Below are 23636 nucleotides of genomic sequence, written 5' to 3' on the forward strand. Positions count from 1 at the left end.
GACACTACAGGTGGGAGGGAGGTGGATTTCCAAAAGGTAAAAAATGAGTTAGTGAGCTGTTTACACTGTATACCATCAACAGGTGCTAAAAATAAGCGCAAACGGCGGACACTAGACGAGACATAATTACATAAGTCGCAACTCGATGAGAAATGAGACAAAATACACATAAACATTCTCTTAAAAAAGATATATTCTCTATTTCGACATCGAAAGCTGCAATTACGAAATTCAAAAAAATACGAAAATTTATAATGCAAAATGGGTTTCTTTACCACAATTGATCAAGTAGTAAATATATATATATTTCGATTCCTTGCTGATTTACTGATTCCTTGTCGTTTTACTCGTTGGGCTATTCGTTATCGGTTGCCTTTTATTTTCGAAAATAAAAATCAATCGAATTGGGGGTTTGGTTTTTCGGTGGTTTTTGCTCACAAATCTCTCGGATATCAGCGCAATTCGCGGGTACACGAGCCGTGCATTCAAATTGTCCGGGGCCAACTGGCCCGTCCAAACGGATTTTTCGCAAACCAAAGCCCCCCAAAAAAAAACAGAAAGAAAAATTGTAGAGAGACTAATTTTCCTTCGCTTTGCGCTCAACTGTTTTGCTTTCAAAATACTTATACTTATGCTTACACGTTCTCTAGTGCTTTTCTGATTTTCTTATTTTCTGCCTTTCTGGCTTTTTGTTTTAGTTTTCGTATAGTTGCACACACAACCAGTCGTAAACAATTTGCAGTTTTTACACACATATTATCGTTAATTTAGCACACCGCGGATAAACAAGAGCACCTAGAGCAACCAGAAAAACAAAAAACAACCCACAAAAACCAAAAGTAAATTTCGTTTTACATTCATGAGCCCAATTCAACGTTGTGTTTTTACATTCAACAATTATTGTTTGCTTATCGTTGCTATATAGACACACATATGTTTATGTCTGTGTCTGTAGTTCATATTGGTATGTTGTGGGGTCTAACGTAATCACATCAGAAATTACAAACCCACGAAACTTAATTGTTTGTACAAAACAAAAATTCGCCTTTCTGGTTTTTTCCTGCGCCTTAAGAGCTTTATCGATATGGAGGAATACGCCAAAAATCCAATCATGTACCGTGCAAATTTCATTCATTATAACTCAATTTGCCATATCATGACAAATCGCTTAAATCTTTTTCCCCTATGGGGTTAAATGAGGTAAGAATCTTGGCTCTCAAAGTTGTTTTCCTTTCGTGTGTGACATCATGTTAAAAATTATACAAATCTGGCAAGGGTTTAAATGGGTAATTATAGGAAAATGATGCAAAATATACATGAACTGTAAGGTCTTAAATAAAAGTATGATCAAAGTTCAATTATGATGACATGTTTAGAGAACGAAGATCAAAGATCAAACTAATACTTTTCTTACTTATCTATATATCTTGTTATATATAAAATACTATAGGTATCAATAGATATTCATTTCTCACAGTACGTTTAAACCTCTTCACTCTAGGTTTCTCTATCTCTAAATAATTCTTGGTGTTATGATACCTGAATACACCTTTTGATCTTTCAATACCCAATCATCTGGACGGATTTCCCCCTCTATTTCATTTCGTATTTGTTTTTCTCTTGCTCAAACATCCACGTGTGGATGGATCCACCATAACAATCCGAGCGTAACTGCCTTGGCTCGACTTGCTTTACATGGACAGCCCCTGTTCGCAGTTGAGTGAATTCGGTTCGAGGCTTTTCCTCAAAATCAAAATCAACTTTTCATACATAAATGCACATTGACAACTGCCTCCGGGAGCATTCGCCTCCTTCTCTGGGGAAGGCCTCCGATGGAAATCAATCCGAATCTGAATCACGGACAAGTTCATGAACACTGTCGCCGTTGAACTTTATACAAAAATGTTCTGAGCAGACAGATAAAGTGCTGGGAAATTCAGAGGGAGAGAATCGGAGTAAAAGCAGCGGTGAAACACGGCGTATACGTAATGCGCGTGCGAGTACATCAACTCTATAAATAGGTAGAGTCGAACCTAGGAACCATTACGTTTGGTCATTACACTTTTTTGTCAATTTATTACCGAACTCTGAACCTTCGCCACCGACGAGTTGCGTAACATGCAAATCAATTAAATGATTGCCGGCTCACTCACCATAATTACCAGCCACACTGAGGAAAACGTAAACCATAGTCGTAGGAACTTTGACCTAGTATCATTGGTTAGGGCAGTTCGTTAGAAACAAAATATAAAATTTGGAAAATAAAAAAAAGGAACCGAAAAGAAAAGAGTAGCTAGTGTCTGTGGGCGACGCTTGAGCCTCACATGTTCGACGTCTAATCGCGTTTTGTATACTAGCAAGTAAAAAAACCAACGCTGAAAACAAAACTAGCAAAAAGTTGGGGCAGCGCCGTCGGCAGCGAACTTGTCGCTGACGTTGAAGCTTTGACGTTGCTCTCGAATCGCTAAACGTGAAATGCTGATTGAAATGCGAGAGACGAGACATGGGGGACACCGCCTCCTCCTCCTCCTCGTGCTCATCCTCCTCCATGGGATCCACCGGCGTGTTGCACTTTCGCCACTGGTTGCATGCGAATGTGGCGACGTCAAACGCCCAAGGTCGTCATCGCGACCGGGCGCTCTCCACTATATTTAGAATCATTTAAGCGTAACGCACTCAAGGGCCGCCAAGACATGCCAACTTATTAATGAGTGCTCTACCAATTGGTCCTAGCCAGAACTCTGGGCCAATCAATTCATTAGCCCTACACTTACAGTATGCTCCAAATTCCCTCGACTTTAAGAAATAGTAATACCTATCTATAGTTTCCCTAAAATATTTAAAAACAATGTTTTTCCAGATTATTAGAGCCCTTTTATTTAAAAAAAATGAAAAAGTTCAATTTTTTGACCTATCAGACTAGTATGTATATCATTTTAAAAGATCTTATCTTAAATTTTCTTGTAAGTAGATAAACTTTTGCATTTTCAAAATAAAGAACTTCCTTAAGAACAATATTTTTATGAATTGAAGATAAACTTGTTTTTTTTTTTAATAATTTGAAGGTTAAAAAAGCTTTAGTTTAGCTTTAATATTTAAATAGATAAAGATGATTCAAAATACTAAAATAAAATAAAAAAGAACATATTTGTGTTTCAAAATTTAATCATAAGCTTAAAAATGTTTCCCTTTTTTTTAAGAAATGTAAAAGCTAATTTTAGTTAGTGCTTATATTTTAAATTAAATAATACAAATAATAATACCAATCTAATTTAATAAACCCAATGTAAGAAACATCACTATAGAACCCTTTTTACCTAGACCCCGGATCTTCGTTTGGAATTATCTGTACCTCTTGGAAGAAATATCTCTAGGCAGCACTGAGTGAATTCTAATGAATGAGCGAAAATGTTGAGAAACTGGCACACGTTGCGTATGCGTTATGCGGATTCAGGTCGCAGTCCCGGCAAAATTTTTTGTATGTTTCGTTTGCTTGGGCAATTTTGGCTTGTTGTGAAAATAAATTCTGGTGACACAATTGCAGAATTCCGAGTTCATTGGACGGCTTAATTATTCCAAGCGAATGTAAATGGGCATAACTGAAACGGAAATTGCCGAAACCAATTGATATCCACTCTAAGTTGGCCGCAGCAATTTTCCATATTTTTATTGCACTTTAATGCCCAGGCCAACGGCCCACGCAGAAGCTTTCGGTTTCTGACCTTGACTGGCCAGATACTGAATTATTTATGTAGGTTCCTAAAAATATAGTTCAGGGCGAACACTCTGGCAATACATACATTTTGGCTTTCCTTCATATTGGTGATTAGTTCCAAACTGAAATAAAAATAAACCGACAACGACGAGGAACAAAAGCGACGGAGCAGAAGTCCAATCAAATCAAACAGCGCCAGAACATAACGTATACGTATAGGTAGCCCACATGACAGACAGTTGGATGGGTTGAAGAAATCACGGCACAGACTGTGTACTTAACTTATAGGAAATAGTTCCTTAACTTTTGCCACAACACAAACACAAGCACAAAGACGGCACGAGCACCACTCATAAATAATGAAAGTACGGACAAGTGGCCACAAAAGTGAGTACGATTCCGATGGGCCTCGAATAGAACATATAACTGATACGGATGAAAATGATGAGATGCAGACCATAGACCATCGGTTGTTTCGAGACAATGTAAACAATACACAAAATCCGGGCAACATGTTGCCAGAGAAAATCTCTAGATCTCTTTGTGAATGAAAGAGACCAAAAGAAATGGGTCTGGGGGGAGAAAATCTTTTACCAATCACGGGTGCCATACAGGTCAGGAATCGGGTCAATGCTGTACCCGTGCTGGAGATGGCTCTATTTGCTTGGGAACTCTTTGCTGAAGGGCCTGCAATTAGGTCAAAGTTTGTTTTATAATTCGATGTTAGTCTGCTGGTCATGTGATGGGATGCGATTTTCTGCTAATTGGAAATCAATCAAACTACCATTAGCTGGCTCTTTCTTACTCCTCCAACTCATCAAAGTCCAGATCCCCTTTCAATTACCGGCAATTTTCACCTACTCTGAATCATCAGGTTTCTTCGCCATGCTAATCAATAGGCGAAATGTTCCGTGGAATATGGTTATGAGAATGAGAAGTTTTCTCTGACATTTTGAGTTGAACATTTTAGCACATTTGACTTAACTGGAATTTACCTTTGGTTTCTCAACAACATGATTTATCAGTAAATTATACAAAAGTAGCTGCAATATCAAATTGAAGGGATAAGAGCTTTTTGATTTATGATTCTAATATAATAACCATAAATGTGCCAGGTAAGAATAGCAGCTGACTTCATAATTAATTGATGTCTAAAGGCTCGATGAAAAATGAATGTATAAAGATAACCTTTTTTACCAAGGTAGTTTTCATACTACACCTTATAGTCTTCTTATATAATTAAATAATCCCAGTTTCGTTGTTAAGTATATAGGTATACATATAGCTAAGGAGTTTCCCCAAAACTTAAAGACCAAAGCTTTCTTCGTCATAAATTACTACTGGGAATTACGCAACAAATCTTTTAGTTATCAGGGAGGTTGTTAAATAGATAAGGTCGGCCCTCAATTTTTTCTATACAGCCGATAAGATAGCGAAACCATATGTTTAGTACCTCATCTTATGACGCATATGACTTTTGCAGAACGGTCTACGTGCTCTGGTCCCAGTGTGCAGCAGTCTCCACTGCAGGGATCTTGAACTTGGCCGCTTTGCTGTTTTAATTACCCATAACAAATTCGCCTCAAGTGGCAATCAGGGCACTGCAACATGATAACAAACCAGCTCTTGTGTCTAGCCGTCTGGGAACGGGAATACAAACGGTTTTTATAAGCACGGAATTTGTTGGGCTGCTCTATCAGTTTCAGAATAGCGGAAAAGTTGCCCCTAGATCACGTTCATTCCCCGGCTAATTTTAATCATGATCGATGCAACGGCTAGCGGTACTCCACTGAAAAGCCCAGACGAGTTGGATGGGGTGGCGTATAACCGGTTTGTCAATTCACATGGCCAGTTTCACGCCCATTGTGCTTAGCAAACAGAAGATTCCGCTAACACGGAGCCAGTTGATGGGTTTTAGTTTCATCTGGTCTGTTTATCTGAATGCCAGTTCACAAGATTCCGAAATCCATAAGTAAACTTGTGGAAAATATTCTGTTTTCCCAATGCAGAATTTCATATGCTCTTGCGAAGGTCAAGATTTCTGAGCTATATAAATGCCTATGATTTTGAAATGGAAAAACATTTGAAAGATTTAAAAGCTTTTTCAAATACATTTTTTGTTAATCAAGAAACCTAGAAATGTTTTCCCCTATCAAGGGCAATCTTTTTACTATATACAATATATTTTCTGAATGTTTGAAAATGTTTTCTAAAGAAAAATGTGTTCTAAAAAATATTACTTATTTAAATTCAAAAAAAAAAACTTTAAAAAGCGTGCCTAATGTTTTAGGAATTTAAAAATAATGAATTGACCATTTACACCTTTTAATAAGACAATTTAATATTTACAAGTTTTGAGTGTATTCTAAATTTAAAAAAAGTATTCTGAATTTTGTTGATTCTAAAATGTTCGCTTCTGGTTTTAAGTAAATTAATTATATATGTATATATTATATTTTATGTTTTATTATCTTTTAATATTTTAAAGCGCCTTTAAGTCGATAAAAAATTAAATTCAATCACAATTTAAATGAAAGCCTTTAGGTTCAGTGACTTCCCTGATTTCTGCATGTCAAGTTGATCTGCTCCGCGTTTTAGTACTACCCCAATGACCAGGCAATTGTGTGATATTAGTGGGCCATTGCTTTTGATTGCCGATTTCCGTTGGACTGGGTCTAGGTATGCCTTTAGCTATGGGTCTGGGAACTTTGGAGTCGGCTTGTGCATACGAGGGTATAATTGGGGGACCGCTTACCCGCTGCGGCGCCAAAACAGAGAACTTGTCATAGTTTTTGGCCGCCGTTCAACTTGGCAGGCAATCATAAGTAATGTTCTTGGTCCCCAGCACATGTGCACACCATGTACATGAGCAGTTTGCCCATTTCCAAGCCCCATAGAATACAACTTGTGCTATATTCGTCAACGACTGTCATTACAGGCGATGCGATGCGACACACCGCCCACGCGGCGTATGCGTAATGCGCGGCTAATTTGTGGGGCATTGCGATGTGTGGATGCAAGTGGACTTTGTCGATGGGCCTACCTTCGTCCCAGGGATGATGATGATGTGGCTGCTGCTGAGTGAGATTCTCATCCTGTGCTGGCCGAGATTTGCGTCCTTTTTTCGAGCGTTTCGACTCCATTTTGTGGCCTTTGCTGGCTAGGATTTAATTTTTGGCTACAAGACACCCGCGTAAATAAATAGAATATTATATATTTTTATGTCGCTTTGCCAATGTGTGTGCGTTTTATTTTTTATGTGCTCGTGGTTTATCTTCAGTGACGCACACACAAGTGACATTTGGCAAACACACACTTTCCCGCACTCTGTCGCGTTTTTTCGAACTTTGCGTATGTTTTTTTTGTCGCTTCGATTACTTGGCGCGTCCACAGATATACTCGCTTGTATATATATATCTTCTTTAGATTTAAAAATTTCCCAAGTTATTTATAATGCGGTGATTTAATTTAACACACACTCGGCCACTTTTCATATTCCTTACTTGCCAAAAAATCACGAGAAATGGCGACAGCACCAGCACTTTTACCCCAGTACGATATATTCCAAAAAATTAATTATGAAATTAAATTGAATGTGCATTACGTGACAAGGCGACGTTTTTCGCTTAATAATGGGAGAAGGGGGCAGCACGTTATCTTTAACGATTATTACGAATAATGATGAGTTTTCCTTCTAACTGCCGCCGTTGGACTGGTGAACTGCTGGACTACCGAACCGCTGGGCAGTTGGGAGACCGCTGGCCGGTCGGCTCGTTTATTACTGGTCGGGTTTGTTAGTACTATTATATCTTTATAGGTGTATGTATATATCGGAGAACTGAGCGAGAAGTTGGGTGAAAAGTGAATGAAAATCGCGCACGGAGTCCGCTGATCCGTCCATGCGTCGTCGTTGTGGTTTCAGTCGATGTGTCGTCGATCGTGGATCGTTTGCCGTGCCGTACCGCGCGCGACTAATGCCGACTAAACCTGCGACGACTACGAGATCCGAAAGCTTTTCAGTTGGTTTCACTTTTGGACTGGCGTTTTTTTGTCACTGGTGGTCACACACGCTGCGAGTATTTTATTCCGTGTTCTCTGGCGGAAAATATTTATTTTTACGGAACCTGCTCTCCGGTGCCATGTACCTACGGCTCTTTTCCGGCATTCATCCATCGAATTGCACGGACTTGGACTGCACTTGCTTATCACACACTATTTCGCTCGGCGAACGTATTTTTAGTTGGATATAGCCTATGCCATATCGAGTTGGTCGATTGCCAGCCAGATTGATGGGAAATGGTAATTGAAAATGGATGGGGTTCGGTTGCCTATTGTTCAAGGGAGTTTCAGAGATCGCTTGTTTGATTGGCAGATGTGTCGGATCTATCAAGATCTTTCCAACTGCTGAATTGGATTTTAAAATCTAATTTTATAGCATTGTATATCTAAGGTATTTAAGATTATTATGAATAATCGTGGTAGTCTTCACGATTAATAATTTTCTATTATTTCTTTAACCAATGATTATAATGATGATGATGAACCTTTAACCCTCAACGAACCCACAAGATTTTATTATAATTCCACTCATAAAACTGAAAACTTATGATCTCTCTGGTCTGGGGTGCAATAAACCGTGATTACGGCTATAAAACGGAAAGTTCGTCAAAAGTTTTGTGCAGTGGACGCGACAAGTTCAAGTTGTTGAGTCGGCAGATTGCATGTTTTGTATTTCAGCCATGTTTATGAGGACGCAACCCCCATCTAAAAAGCCCAGCAGCCCAACAACCCAACAGTCGGGTTCAATTGCCGCACTGCAAGCCATCGGAGATGCCTTTGTGGGCCACTAAAAGTGGCAACTGCTGCTCATCAAGTTCATTCCACTTGGCATTAAGTGCGCCCAAACAAACATCCCAAGAATGCTGCAACAGACACTGACAGTGAGATCTGTTTATAGACCCGGTCGGCATTTAATTGCTGGGAAAGTCTAGAGTGTTGGGTGGGGAAATGAAGCGCTTTCGTTGATTACATAAAAATAAAGAGTTCAAGCCGTCCACGGATTAATCAGGGAAAAAGCAAGTCATTACCCAAGGCAATTTAGCTAAAATCAGGACATCTACGACTTTGACCTTTAACCAAGTGCAGGTGCAATAAGTGGGATGAGTCATCTGAGGGTCCATAGTTTAAAGCTAAACATAGCAAAGCGTGCATGACACAACAGCAATAATATATCCAGATACAGATCCATATCCGTATCCAGAACTAAGGAAACCTACAGTACGAACTGCGTCCTCATTGAGTCGAGTCGCGGTTGATTGACAGGATATAGACGACGATTGGGGGCGGAGCTGGCTGGAATCCTTGGCAACATTCACCCGGTAACGGGCCATTAATCAAACGCACACACGTGAGCTGCTCCACCTGCCTGGAGCGACTTATTTATGAGGACATTTATCGATCTGCCTGCCGAATTGTTCAATTATTTGGGTTACACCTGCCCATCGAGAACCGAAATTAAAATAACACTGCACTCTTTACTCTTCCGTGTTTTTTTGTTTTTTCTTTCTTTAGTCGCTTCAATTAATTATCCCTTTTAGCCTACCGCCGGGCAACACACTTCCGTATCCGGTTCGGAATCCGATATGTACGGCGAGGGATTGGATGTTGGTTTTTGGGCTCGGTCGTCGCCGCCGCCTTTTCAATTCCATTTAGACCGACGCTCCTCGCAGACTGGTGGCTCTGTTTATGTTTATCCCTGCGCCTGCACTGCTGCCGTTGTTGTAGTTTTTGCTATTGTTGCCGGCATCGTACATCTGCCCGTTGGTGGGTCATGCGCACTGCGATTGGGAGTCCAGTGCAGGGATATGTCCTGTGGGTCAATGTGCAGCACTAGTAGCCCATCTAATGACCTGCTTTGGGAGGGAAACCCTCTTTTGGTAGTCACTGTTTGGTTGCTTTTAAGGGCCATTGGAGAACCATGCGCAGACGAAGGGCGCGTATTTCGAAAATGGCGGGCTCTTTGAATTTAATTTCAAATATAAGGAATTCATTGGTGATCGTATTTTGAATGTAGTTGAATTTCACTTAAACAAAGTGAAATTAAGTTGATAAAAGGAATAGAATAGAATTTTAGGAAATTTATTATAACTTATGTTAAATAGAACAAAGAAAGCATTGATGCATTATGGACAATTTTCTTATTCCTGTTCATTTTTTCCTGGTTTAACATAGTATATTAAAGTAATTTAAATACTGTTTAATGTTTTCTGTATACCCTTTCAAAATAAGATTCGAGTTTTAACGGTCGATTTGTTAGCTGTGTTTAGTTACCCGATCTCGCTGGGGCCACATGCCCGCCCACTTGTTTGAATGCTACTAGTTGATTTTGAGGTAGCGAGTGCCAACAGCTGATCGGAATTAGATAATAGTATAGCTGACCCCCAAAATTAACATGGCTCTGAAATTTGTGGCCAAGTCATGCAGATCCTTGCTGCAACGTGGCGATCGTCCTCTGTCCTGGACCCGAACCCTCTCCCACTATCCCGTCAACGATGCCATGTTTGGTCTGGACGAGGATCGCCAAAAGTTGAGGGAGGTGGCATTCAATTTCTTCCAGAAGGAACTGGCGCCTCTGGCCAAGGAGATCGATAAGCTGGATAACTTCAAGTAGGATATCAAGGATAAGTACCATCTCAAACACCTTTTAATTTATCCTATTTCATAGGGACATGCGACCCTTCTGGAAGAAACTGGGTGATCTTGGCTTTCTGGGCATCACGGCTGAGCCAGATTTTGGAGGCACTGGGGGCAGCTATCTGGACCACTGCATCATCATGGAGGAGTTCTCGCGGTAAGCCTAGCTTTCCTTTATCACCTGTCTGTAATGATCTACAAAGTCCATATATTCCAGGGCTGCTGGAGGCGTGGCCCTTTCCTATGGAGCCCACTCCAATCTGTGTATCAATCAGCTCACCAAGAACGGCACTCCCGAGCAGAAGGAGAAGTACCTGCCCAAATTGTGCAGTGGCGAGCACATTGGAGGACTGGCCATGTCCGAACCAGGAGCTGGATCCGACGTGGTATCCATGAAGCTGCGTGCCGAACGCAAAGGAGATTACTATGTCATTAACGGTTCCAAGTTCTGGATCACAAATGGATCTGATGCGGATACTTTGGTGGTCTATGCGAGGACAGGAGGCAGTGATGTTGCGAACAAGCATGGCATTACCGCCTTCATAGTGGAAACCGCCTGGGAGGGCTTCAGTGTGGCCCAAAAGCTGGACAAGCTGGGCATGCGTGGCAGCAGCACCTGTGAGCTGGTCTTTCAGGATCTGAAGGTGCCGGCCAAGAATATTCTAGGCCAGGAGAACCATGGCGTATATGTGCTAATGTCGGGACTGGACTTTGAACGGTTAGTTCTGGCCGCTGGACCCGTGGGTCTAATGCAGGCCGCCTGCGATGTGGCTTTCGACTATGCCCACCAGCGTAAGCAGATGAATAAGTTGATCGGAGAGTTCCAACTTCTCCAAGGAAAAATGGCTGATATGTACACTACGCTGAGTGCCTGCAGAAGCTATCTGTACACGGTGGCCAGATCCTGCGATGCGGGCAATCGCAGTCCCAAGGATTGTGCCGGCGTTATCCTCTACACCGCCGAGAAGGCCACCCAGGTGGCTCTGGATGCCATTCAGATCCTTGGTGGAAATGGTTACATCAACGATAATCCCACTGGTCGCATCTTGCGTGATGCCAAGCTGTATGAGATTGGCGCTGGAACTTCTGAGATCAGGCGCTGGCTCATTGGTCGCCAGCTCAACCAGGAGTACAAGTAAAGGGAGGAGCTTGCCCTCCCCCAATGAAACCCAGAAACGCATTTATGGAATGAAAGCAGTGGCAATTATGTGGATCAACTCTACTACCTGACAGACTAAAAGTTGCATTTATTTTTGTTTAAGATTTATAAAATCAGTATGTTTTCAATGTTTATATGTGCCTTAATAAAAGAAGAAAGATCAGTTATGAAACGCTTTTTACAACAAAATCTTTATCCATTTAAAACTCATTTACCACCTTGTTAAAATATTGTTCGTTTTTATTAATTTACAAAAAATACACAATTTAAATATGCAACTGCATACACGACTCGCATACGTACGTATATACAAAGAAAAATAAAAGTATTTATTACATCGAATAAAATTCACAACTATAGAACATAGATTGACTGCTCTACGCATTGGTGAAGACAAGAGGTTTCTTACGTTAGAAAATAATATTTCATGTTTAGTGCACAGTAATAAATTGCATCGAAATAACAACAAAGTGAAGAACCAAATTTGTATGTGTTACGCTTATTAAGGGTTACTTTTAATTTCGTTGAATTTTAAGTGGTTGCTCTCGCACATCTTTTTTGTATCAATATATATTGGCAATTAAATGGCAAATAAACACGTAGAACACAGATTTACGAAAACATAGAAAGATGATTAGCAATATTAGGTGGTTAATATTAGGCTGATTATATGGTATGGGTAGAGGCATATAGATGTAGTTTCGCTAGTGGCTAATTACACTTAAGATTACATTAATTCTATTAGTATGTGTACGGGTGTGTAAATGTTAAAAGCACTTTTGGCAAACATCGACATGCTCATCACCAAGCTAGAACATTTACTTAAGCAACTAGAATCGCTTTAATGGAGCGCCTTAATCCAATCGAAAACTATGCTTCTCCGTCTTGGTCTCCGAGCGGGATTCCGTTGTTGTGGTGAAGGATTTGCGCTCCATCACCCGCTGGGTCATCGAGGTGAGTCGCTCCGAGCCTTGATCAACGATGCTGATCTTGCCGCCATCGGTGTTCAGGGTCATCTGCGAGAAACTTGACTCCAGAGGCTTGACCGCTCCAAATTCACTGCTGCTGCTGGTAGTATTGTTGGCCGACTTGTCGAAGTTACGCGTCTCATATCTGTAATATATAGAGGAAAATTAGCATAAGCATTGATTGGGCACGAGGAGTAAACCCACCTGGACGTGTATCCTTCGTAGTTCTGACCTGGATAGCCATTTCCTCCCGTGAGCTGAACTACGCCACCCTGACCGAAAGTCTTGTCATGAAGATCCTGCACGCATGCCGCCAGATTCCGGTTAGCAGCCGGCTTCTTTGGCACCGCCGGTGGAGATGAGTTTAGCGTTTTAGTGCTGGACGACTCAAAGCTTTGCTGGTAGTTGGTGTTAGTGGTGGTGCCCGAGGGGTTGGGTGTGGAGGTTAGGCCATTGCTGCCGCCCGGACTGCCCGGATAGGGCCTGGGCACGGCATTGGCTGTTAACTTGGGATTAGGGCGGAAAGTGTGACCCGACGTGGCGGTTTGCATGTTAGAAATGGTCGTAGACAGCGGTGGCGGCGGTGGTGGGAAGTCTCCGTTGGCATCGTCCATTGCAGGATAGTTGGACGGCGGCGGAGACACCGCTCCGGGATGGTGGAAGTGCTGCGGCTGCGGACTGGCGTAGTTGTAGTGGTGCTTCTGCTGCTGCTGACCACCGGACAAGTAGCTAGGCGAACTGGGCATCTCGCCGGAACCGTAGTAACCGCTGCGACCCAAAGTCTGTTAGGGTTAGGGGTTAGAAGAGAGAAAAGAAATACGGCCGGTTAGACTGGTTACGTGTTAGATTGGCTACCCAAAACCAAATTAGAATTAGACTACATGAAACAAAATGGTGCCTCAATTTCGCCATCAATCTCAATGCCAATTTTTTTTTCACTGGTGCTCTCAAAAACTAATACAAAATCTAACAATATGGAAAATGGATAATCTGTTTCATACATTGTCCTGGCTCCTGTAGGCGTACTCCGTATCACTCTCGTCAGTGGTGACTCCCTGAGCATTCTTGACGTAGCGCCGCGCATGGCGCACATTCTTCAGCAGCTGTCGCGCCTCCTCCAGCTCCTTTTCCTTGCGCAGCACAGCAGATCGGGCGTTGATCTCCTGCGCCATGCCGTCCACCATTGATGTGTTGATCTTCAGCGAGTGTTCCTCCTCTGCCTCCAAGCCCTGCTGAGCGGAGCGCACCAGGTTGTCGGTTGACTTGATCACTGCATTTCCGGCGGCCTGAAGGCGACGACCAGCCTCCGAATTTGGATTGGACTTCACCTTGCAGGCAATCAGCAGCTGGGCCGTGGAGGCGGCCACTTGCTTGGCCGTGGAGATGAGCATCTCCTCGGTGCCCACGCCGCGCACCAGGTTCTGGGCAGCCTCCACCAGGCTGTGAGTGGCGGCGGCCACAAGTCGAGCAGCCGAGATGAGACCCTCGGACCACTGGCCATCGTCGGAGCTTGTCAGAGGGCGACGAGCAACTTTGCCCGTGTCGATGAGTTCCCGCTGGGCGGCGTTTGCAGCTCGTACCAAGGCGGCAGAGGCTGCCATAATTCCCTTGGCGGCCTCCAGGATCATTTCGTCAAACTTCATGTTCTCGTCGAGTTCAATCTGTGTGGCAGAAAAATCAGAGATGGAATGTTATTAGATACTGACTCAAAACAAGGGTTTACAATGAACAATCACCAGGCGTTTTTAGTCGAGATATAGAGCTGATTGTTTTAGTAGATAGGCGACGGTCACAGTAATAATATGTTTGATTCCTGGGTGAACTTTTGAATGAAACAACCAAGAATATCAAACATATCTCACTGGAACCATCAATTAGTTCGTTTTGAAGGGCTAGTTAGGGGATAAATCAAGCACCGCTTATATATTAGGATGAGTTTCAGCTATGTCACTATAGTTAGTTATCATTCACCACATAAATAAAGGTACTAAGATATCAAATGTTATCTCACCTTGACGTCGGCCTGGCGACGAGGACGCAGTGAGGCCAACTTCTTGGCTGCCGCATCGATGGAGGCAGCAGCGCCCAGCAATTCGTTCTCAGCAATGACCGTGGGATCCTCGGGATCGATCCAATCGGAACCCTTAAGCAGCCTGGCCATGGCCACCAGATCTGTGACGCATTTGGCGACGCGACGCGACAAGTGCATGCGATCATCGGCACTGCAGTTGTGCAGTATGCCACTGAGCAGGTCTCGGTAGGATTCACCCACTGCAGTTCCCGCCTCCAGAGTGCGTGCTCGCAGCTCCTCCGTTTCGGCGCAGTTCCAGGCCACGGAGCGGCAAACGATTAGCATGTCCGAGATAGCACGGCGTCCCAGGTTGGCGGCAGACACAATATCAGCCTGCAGATTGGAGGTACCAGCGGCAACTGCCTTGGCAGTGGCGGCCGTCACATTCATGGTCACTCGGATCAGGTCCTCGGGTCCCACCTGGGTGTTGCCCACTGGTGGGGGAGTGTGCATGGCCTGGAAGACGTAAAAAATTGAGTAGTTAGTAATTATCTCTTACACAATTTTTTAGAAAACTTACCCGAATCTCCTGGGAGATGGCTTCGACGGTGGCCTCCATTGCCCGAGTTCCGCGGGTGTGCTCATCCTCCACAGCTTTCACTGTCTTCAGCAGCGAGGACACATTCAGCACCATTACCTATTTGTTTGCGAATGTAAAGAGGGTTTTTTTTGGGAGCAGAGTAGAAATGTTTGTGATTAATGTTTGGTCAGCAAAGAAGGGATTTGGAAAGAGTTACTTATGGATAGTAGGATATCTAGGTCTACGAACTACTCTACCATTAAATATGATATACTAAACACTACAACATTCTAATTGGCTTTGGCACTCTTACAAATCAATATAAAACTAAAATAAATTCAAATGATTTACCAATTGGTTTTTATTTTATACGCATAAGAATTAGTTTTCAAATATGACTTGGTAACATTGAAAAGAGATAATTGGGAACTTTTAGGCGCCGGGTAAGCGCTTTTAAAATAAAAATGTTTTTAAATAGTCTGCATTTTAAGAGGACTTTGGACTTGGATTCGCGTTGCTCTGCCCAGCACTTAAAAGTTCTCTTACAATCAGATTGAATTCAATTTCTCGAGTGGCGAAAATGATGTTTCATTGTGCAATGGATTAATGCAAGTAGAATTTCGTCCCAGAATTTCAGTTGGCCATGATGTCGATGCCGCTGCTGCCGAGGAGGAGGATGTGGCTGCCACTTCGCATTTCTGACTGTGGGTTAGTTTCTGAATGGCCATTGTGGGCAGCTGTTTGGCAAACATCTTGAAGCGTCTGTTCGATTTAGTTTCGGTTTGTACATACATATATGTATATGCGGATGAATGGAGATTTTGGTTTGATATCGATTTGATAGCAGATTGTTTGTTTCCACAGCGAGCGCAGCGCATGAAGAGAAGGAGGAGCGTGGAGCGTTTTGAATTCGATTTGCATTTTTGTACAGTTCATGAGTGGTTTTTTTGTGCGTTTTTGTGGGAAAAAAAGAAGAGCAGATACGTCGAAGGCACAACGAATTAGCAAAACGAAAAAATACATAAATTTATGGATTTTCCCATTTGGTTTTCTTTTTACAAACGTTGGAAGTGGTGGTGGGTGGGTGGATAGGGTGTATAGGAGGAGGGTTGGGTGGTTGGGGTGCCTCGGTGGTTGAGAGAGCGCAGCAAGCAGAGCCGGAAGGGATGGTTAGGGCATGGGCAAGAAGGGTGGTTGGATAGCCAGGCGAGAAATCTGTTTTTTGCTGCCCAAGCTGCCGGGGAAACAATGCAAGTAGTGGGCTTTCCATGGGTGCGTTCGGTTAAACATTGATAACATTAATAACATTAAAGAAACGACAACACAGAGCAGCTGAAGCTTAAAGGGGAGCAGGATGCGAGAGTGACGCATTTCAATTGTTTGCATTTAAAAAGTTTAAGGCAGCAGCAGCGGAGTTTTCATTTTTTTGATTATTCGAAATATAGGTACACAGATACATTTATGTGGTAGTTTTTTTTTCGTTTTTGGGAGCGGGTGTGTGGATTTCCTATTTTTTTTAATGTATGGGTAGATGAGTGCCAAAGCCATTTGATGTTTATTTATGTTGAATTTTCAATATGCCACAAACAACATTTATGTATGCGCGTTACATATTTGCATGGAAAAGAAAATATTATTAAAATAATTAAAGATGAATCACAGTCGATAAAGTCCGTTCGTTATATATTCCAATTTTTCAGTTTAATTTAGCCATCAGAATAGAGGACTCTATTCGTTTAAGGTCCTTTGGTCTCACTTGAAAGTTTTCTATACACCGATTAATACAGTTTAGGAGCAAACCATAACCACGTTGAGTCAGTTACAATTTCGTGAGTGAGGATAAAAACTAAACAGAATAATTCCCTTAACTGCTATTTTTAAAATCTTTTTTAAAGTGCATATTTCAATAAAATAAATATCAGTTAAGGAAATCATTCTGCATATACTAAAAGCCACAACAACGAAAGCTTTTTGCAATAGATTAAAAAAAACTACGTAAGAGTAAGAGAAAGAGAGTAAGAGAGAAAGACAGGGGAAAGTAAATTTGAAAGTTGCGGCTTACCCTGGCGCTCTCCTTAAGACCCTGCATGGAGGGATCGTTGATGGACTTGCCAGAGGCCAATTTAGTGCAGTTGATCAAATCGCCCAGGGCAGAAGCCACATCCTTGACGGCATTGATGACCATCACCTGGGAATCGGGTTGGGTAGATCCCAGCGAGCAGGCTCCCCGCTTTACTGCCTCAGCCAGTTGAGCTAAATTAGAGAAAATTCGGTTGGTTTAGTTAGTTACAACCTTAGGATTACCTTCAGTCTCTACTCACTTATGGTTGACACAGCATTCTGAGCTGCATTGGCCAGCTGATCTTGGGTTCCAGCCGCTCCGGTCACCAAAACCTTTGTGTCCTCCACCAAAGCCTTTGCCGTCTGAAGAATGTGCTCGCGGTGATCGGCAAAGCTTCCATCTCCGTCCGAATGCAAAGTGCCAGCGGTAGCAAACATAATGGTTGTATCCAAGTCCCCGATGATGCCGGAAACCGTGTGGGCTGCATTGATGCATGCTTGAGTACCTCGGGATCCCGCCTGCAGAGCGGCCAACACCTGGGCCACCTTCTCGGACACCTCGCGAGCATTGCGCGCTATGTCCTTCTGGGCGCCCACATCGTTGGGTCGTGCTCCGCCCGCCGACGACTGAATCATCGAGCTGACCGATCGGCCCAAATCAATAACCGTGGTGCGAATACGCATGGCCACATCCGGCGAAGAAGTGGTGGTGCTAGCTCCAACCGAGTCCTGAGTCAGCTGCTGATAGTGCTGTGTCATGTCCACGGCCAGTTGCGGTAAGGCCGCCGGTTCTACGCTGCTCTTGGCGTTCATCTCGTTGGCTAGACTGGCGATCTCCTTGGCCCGCGCTACCATGCGCGTCTGGTAGTCCACAAAGGTGTCCGAATACGAGGCATTCAGTAGGGACTGACGCTTGTCGGTCAATCGGGTGATGGAACGATTCACCTGCTCCATCAAGCCCGTCACGATGCCCGTCTCCGCATTGATCTTCTCCACGGTTTGCTGCAGCTCCTGAATGGCCTCCCTTGTGCCATCAATAGCGTCATCCAGTCGGGGATGGGCATGAGTCGCTCGGGGATTGCCTGCAGAATCCTTGGCTGACTGCACCAGAGTGATGGCACTTTCAACCACCGAACGGGTCTGCTGGATCAGCGACATCTGCTGTTGGCTATGCACAATGTGGGTGCAGGCGCCAATGGCTCCATTGACCATGGGCACCACATAACGCGAGATTTCACCCACAGCGTGACCAAGTTGTTCGGCATTGTTCTTGCCAGCCACACGGATAGGCTCTAGTTTGTCCACCAGCTCGGAGGCAGAGTTCATCGTCTGTCCACTGAATCCGTGCAAGTTGTTATCCCGCCGCTGGCTGAGACCCTGAGCATTAACAGCAAGCGCACAACTGTCCAACTCCCGGGTGCATGTGCCCAGGGTGTGGAGCACCTGCTCGCACTGTGCCTGTCCAGGCGCCTTGTCGCGAATGTTGTCCACCAGTCGCTTTACCGACTCCGAAACCGGGGTGGAGTGCATCGAGAGCTGTTGCCACACAGGTGGATTGTCGGGGGAGAGGGCCAGCGATTTGGCTGCCTTAACCATCTCCACTACGCCATCGATAACACCACGACCCGCTTGGATGACTGGCTCCTGAGCTTTCCTGCCTTCCGCAGATATCTTGGCGGGCACTGAGCTGAACTCGGGACTCGAGGCATACTGGCGCACCGCCTTGACAGCCTCCAGAAGAGGATCCACTAGACGCTCGCGACTTCCGCTGGCCGGTTGCTCCTCAATAGCCTTAATAGCCTGCACCAAGTCCGAAGTAGCCGTGGCCACCTGCTTGGCGAGCACAATAAACTCATTCTTGGCCACGGGGTTCGAGGTGTTCATCGAGGCCTGACGACAAATGGAGCACAAATAGCTGGTGTGCTTGGCAATCACCGTGAGGGCAGAGATCATCTGCGGCTTGGTGGACTGCTGGCTGCTCACAATGTCACAGTGCTGTCGGATTCCCTGGTAGGCCCAAGTCAGCTGGGCCTGGTCAATAATTCCTGGTCTTCCGGCTACGCTCGAAGGATGCGAGACTCCAATCAAATAGGCTGCCTGTGAAGAGCTCTCAATCAATCCCTGGATGGAGTCGTTAACATTGTTAACCGATTGACTAAACTCTACATGCTGCGATTGCTTGGCATTGTTGATCATCTCGGAGATGGCATAGCCCAGGTTCCTAGACTTTCCAGTGGCCTGCTCCACGCAGTCGAAGTATCCCAGCTCGTTGATGGGTTCATGGGGATAGTCCAGCATTAGACGCAAAGCTTCAATGTTGCGCATTGCGTTGTCGCATTCCTTTTGTCCCGGAGCCGACTGAATGCTGGCATCAACTAACTGATTGATGCTCTCAGTAACACCTCGAGCGGCAGCGTGCAACAAGTTCTTGGCATTCGGCTGGCCAGGATCAGCGGCAATCGACTTGGCCGTCGAGAGGAGAGAGCACGATTGAGTGGACACGTGTCTTAGGGACTCGATCATCTGGGAGCGGACTTCTTCCTCCTGCGTCTGACCAGCCATCTCCATGCTGACCGACAATAGGTCCCGGTAGTTTCTTGCAAAGTTCTGGCTGCTTTCGGCAAGTAGAGCTGGTGAGGCATACGAGACCACAATCTCGCCACCAGAGCTGCTCAACTGCTCCGCCACTTGCTTAAGTTCCGATTGCAGAGTGGCATATGGACGTCCCGAAGGCGGGAATTCACTCATTGATAGGATCTCACTTAGATCACTGACATTTCTCAAGGCCACATCCACTTCTCGCTGTCCGGGAATGCAATCCACGGTGGCGGAGAGCGCTCCGGTTACCTCTCGTCCAGCCTGGGTCAAGGCTTCCGGGTTGGATGCACCCTGCAACGTGCGCTGTGCCTGCTCGATGAGTCGCGCCGAGCTGGTAACTACATCATCCGCACAGTCGATGATCGCCGGATTCTGTGTCGTGGCCGCCACTCCGTGAACGCTCCTGGTAAAGTCTCCCAGGGCCAGAGCAGTGTCTCGACCTGCAGCTCCAGCATAGCTACGTTGGTTGTGCAATACAGAGGACAGCAGCTGGCTCAAGGCGATGCCTACATTCTTAGCGGATTTCCTTAGCTCATCGGCCGTATTTTCCACAGTTTGTCCCGGCAACGGACGCAGTTGGCCGGCGAGGGCCGCCTGACGTGTATCGTCCAAGACATCGTGCAGTTTGCGCACCTCTTCTAACGCTGACTCCAGTTCCTGACCACCACACGCGTCACGAGCACGCTGGGCCACCGAATGCAACTCCGAAACACATTGTCCCAAGTGCAGGGCACCCTTGGATAGTTGGGTAGACGAGGGAATATCAGTCACGGTGGGCTGAAGGGCTCGCGACGATTTTGACACCTGCAGTGCTGGTTCAATGAACTGCTCCGCCGCCTCGATAAGATTTAATTGGGCATTGGGATCATCGGGTTGCGCACGGGTTGTCTTCAGCGAGGTGACCAGACGCGGGATGGTGTCCGCTACTCGCTTGCAATCCTGCAATAGAGTCTCCTTGGTCTGATGGTCCTGGCTGTGCTGCACGGCGTTCTGTGCCGCCGAGATGCACTGGGTTGCTGCTGAGGCTGCTTGTTTGGAACAGAATTCCAGTCGCTGAATAAGTCCTCGCTTCATTGCCGGTGTGTTGGCCGCCGTGGTGGTGATCTCGCGAAGCTCCTCTGCCGCTCTACGCAAAGCGTTTTGGTTGTCCGAATCATGAGGGTTCGAGGAGCAGAGACGAGCGGCCTCTACCAACTTGGTGGTGGCATCAGCCAGCTGCTTGGCGGCAGACAACAAATGACGCTTCAAGTCCGCATCCTGCTGCTGGTCTGCCTCGCCCTTGATGCTCTGGATAAGCTGTGCCGTGGTTTGACCAAGGGTACGGGCGTGGCGCACCATCTCCTGTGGATCGTGAGTGGATACCAGGATGTCGGTGCCGATAATCACGTTCTCTACGGGACTCAGTTCGGTGCTGGTGCGATTGGCATGCTCCCTGGAGCTCAGTTTCACGTGCTCCAGCATATCGGTGAGGCTCTTGGACACATCACGGGCAGCTGCCAAAAGATCGGCCTTTAGCTTGGGATCGTTGCTGGCCTCGTTGCAGACCTCGCACAAAGAGTTGACGGCTCTGGCTACGTTCCTGGCCGCCGCCTCCAGTTGCTCCCGACAGGCTGCATTGTGTAGAGTGGGTGCCACCACTTTGGCACATGCCACCAATTGACTGGTGGCTAGGGCACACTGACTAGCAGCTCCAATCACCCGATTCCTGGCCTGTTCATCTTCACAGCTGGCAGCAATGTTCTTGGCCCGCAGGACAAGGGCAGCAGTGGTGTTGGCCACCGCCTTGGCCAAAGCCAGTAGCATGTCGTGGAGGTCACGGTTTTCGGGCACTTCCTCTTCGGCAATAGTGCTCAGCACATGGGTGGTAGCCTCGCCCACTCGACTGGCTGCATTAATCAGATGTTGCGGCGGCTCCTTGCTCTCCGGCTCGGCTGCCTTGAGGAGATCACTGAAGGCGTTGCACAAGTTGCGGGCAGCCTCCAGCAATTGGTCACCATTGGTGTCATTCTCCATCAACGCGGCAATCAGACGAACCTCCTTGGTCACCTCGGGAATTGTTTGGGCAATCTGGGAGACAGAAGCCGAAATGGCCTCTGTGTCGACTTCATCCGGATGAGAGGCGGTAATAATTTGAGCAGTGGCCGCACTCATGGTGGCCACATGACTGCTCACCGCCTGCTTGGAAGTGTCCAAGGTGTTCTCACGCCACTCAATGGAACGCAGATCACTGCCCAGCTCCTGAATGGGTGCCTGCAAGGATATGAAATTTCAAATTAGTTAACCAAATTTCCAGAAGAAGTCTTCTCTTCTCACCTTAGTGCGCAGCTCTTCGTCAGCGCGAATCAAGACATCCTGGCCAGCGGATATGTAACCAAGCAGGGCTCGCTGTGGCTCCGTCAGATTCACAGAACTAATGCGAACTTCCTTAGTCTAAAGGGACATATTGGAAAACATACATTAAAATTTGCGTTTGTAAGAAATCTCTCCAGCAGAATGCATACTTTGTAAAACATTGGATGACCACTGGCTTTATTCAGAAATTGCAGCATGTCAGGAGAAAGGGATTAGAGAAATGCTTCATGTTAGTTTGCTTCAGATGAGGTGGAATTATGGCTTAATGGTTGAGATTCAGTTGTTGGGTTAATGTTACGAGTAAGTGCAGTGGCAACTTAAGCAAAACTTTGCGTGAAATAAATTATTATTTGAGTGGTAATGAGTGGGGTTAGTGGAGGATGCTTGGTGGCTTTGAGCTAAGCATGGGGTCAAACTCACCGAGGGCGGCTGGTGGGCATGGTTCACCTGGCCGACGAAGGCACCATACTGCACGGTCTGCACTTCGTTCTGCATATAAGAGCGCTCGCCTGTTGTTCATTTCATTGGACGAAGGGGTTTGGTAAAAAAAATTAAAAATATAAATTAGCATTTACAAGAAAGCAATTAAAAAGAAATCAAGCAAGTAGCAAAACGTATTTTGTCGAATGTTTTTAGGGGAACAAGTTCTCTTAAGTATCACTCTTTTAAAAGTTTCGAATCAAAAGAGGTATAATAATTTGAATTCAAATAAAAGTATCTTTAGCAAATAATTTCGATTATCTTTTCTTCAAATTAAATAAAAACATCAACATCCATAAACATAATAACTAGCGCAAGCTTCAGTGCTTAAAGGTTAACATAGGTAGAACTTACCGTCATAAGGACGCATAATTCCTGGATGAGCCAAGCTCTCCACATTAAGTTGCTCCAAGCGATTCGTTTCGTGTTGCAAGAAGGTGGCCCTACAATTAATAAATATATTTATTATAAATATTATATTTTTTATAACAACAGTTACAACTTACTTGGAAGGTGCCACTGACTCCTCCACCATGGTGGAACCCTCATCTCCCTCGATGCCGAAATGATCCTTGGTCTGTTTTTTCTTGAGAATAATGTCGATGTAGCCAGCAATGAGCTGCACAATCTGCTCGGCCTCTGTCGTTTGCACCGAGTAGTATTGATTGGCGTAGTCGCCAAAGTCCAGGGTGAAGGTGTTCGGCGAAGCGCCCCAACGACGTACAGTGGTCAAGGGCCACGAGATAAGAATCTCTTTGGTGTGCTCGTCCAGACGCAGAACCGAATCCTTGGTCACACCCAGCAAACGGGGAACCAGCTTGTTCTTGCCATTCATCTTCTCCTTGACCAGAAAGAAGGTTACGCCGTAGGTGGGCAACTCCCGGGCGGTCTTGGTGTACAGGACTTTGGCGTCGATTTCGGAAAGATCCGCATGCTTTCGGTGCTCCGAAAAGATTTTCTTCTCGATTCCCTTGGTGCGCACATACGACTGAGGCAGGAAGTCCTTTAAACTAAGAAAG

The 23636-nt window shown here is 45.1% G+C and overlaps 3 protein-coding genes across 10 annotated transcripts in view; 1 reads left to right on the forward strand and 2 right to left on the reverse strand.

The window, feature by feature from the left end:
- Positions 1-12582, reverse strand: part of RpL14 (ribosomal protein L14) — a 30525-nt gene extending 17943 nt beyond the window's left edge. The window contains exon 1 of one of the 4 annotated variants that reach the window (XM_070997026.1): positions 12544-12582. In XM_070997026.1, coding sequence (XP_070853127.1) covers positions 12544-12567 — 24 coding nt within the window. In that variant the 5' untranslated portion in view covers positions 12568-12582. Of the gene's footprint in view, positions 1-2; positions 192-3942; positions 3947-4608; positions 4696-12543 lie in introns of those variants that run through there. The other 3 variants (XM_065864151.2, XM_070997027.1, XM_065864150.2) reach the window with 3 other exon arrangements.
- On the forward strand, positions 10124-11777 carry LOC108012912 (isovaleryl-CoA dehydrogenase, mitochondrial). The gene is made up of 3 exons (XM_017078433.4): positions 10124-10381; positions 10440-10565; positions 10626-11777. The coding sequence occupies exons 1-3, from the start codon at positions 10167-10169 to the stop codon at positions 11545-11547; spliced, it is 1263 nt and encodes a 420-aa protein (XP_016933922.2). The 5' UTR covers positions 10124-10166; the 3' UTR covers positions 11548-11777.
- Positions 11787-23636, reverse strand: part of rhea (Talin_middle and talin-RS domain-containing protein rhea) — a 30335-nt gene continuing 18485 nt past the window's right edge. For 2 of the 5 annotated variants that reach the window (XM_036815956.3, XM_036815957.3), the window contains exons 7-17: positions 23124-23627; positions 22972-23060; positions 22558-22646; positions 22099-22215; positions 17448-22035; positions 17189-17379; positions 15127-15243; positions 14547-15062; positions 13537-14196; positions 12740-13317; positions 11787-12680 (exon numbers count right to left, since the gene is read on the reverse strand). In XM_036815956.3, coding sequence (XP_036671851.2) covers positions 12422-12680; positions 12740-13317; positions 13537-14196; positions 14547-15062; positions 15127-15243; positions 17189-17379; positions 17448-22035; positions 22099-22215; positions 22558-22646; positions 22972-23060; positions 23124-23627 — 7708 coding nt within the window. In that variant the 3' untranslated portion in view covers positions 11787-12421. Of the gene's footprint in view, positions 12681-12739; positions 13318-13536; positions 14197-14546; positions 15063-15126; positions 15244-15469; positions 15889-17188; positions 17380-17447; positions 22036-22098; positions 22216-22286; positions 22313-22557; positions 22647-22971; positions 23061-23123; positions 23628-23636 lie in introns of those variants that run through there. The other 3 variants (XM_065864147.2, XM_036815958.3, XR_005014255.3) reach the window with 3 other exon arrangements.

This window comes from Drosophila suzukii, chromosome 3, assembly GCF_043229965.1.
Source record: "Drosophila suzukii chromosome 3, CBGP_Dsuzu_IsoJpt1.0, whole genome shotgun sequence".
In the NCBI taxonomy this organism is placed as follows: domain Eukaryota; kingdom Metazoa; phylum Arthropoda; class Insecta; order Diptera; family Drosophilidae; genus Drosophila; species Drosophila suzukii.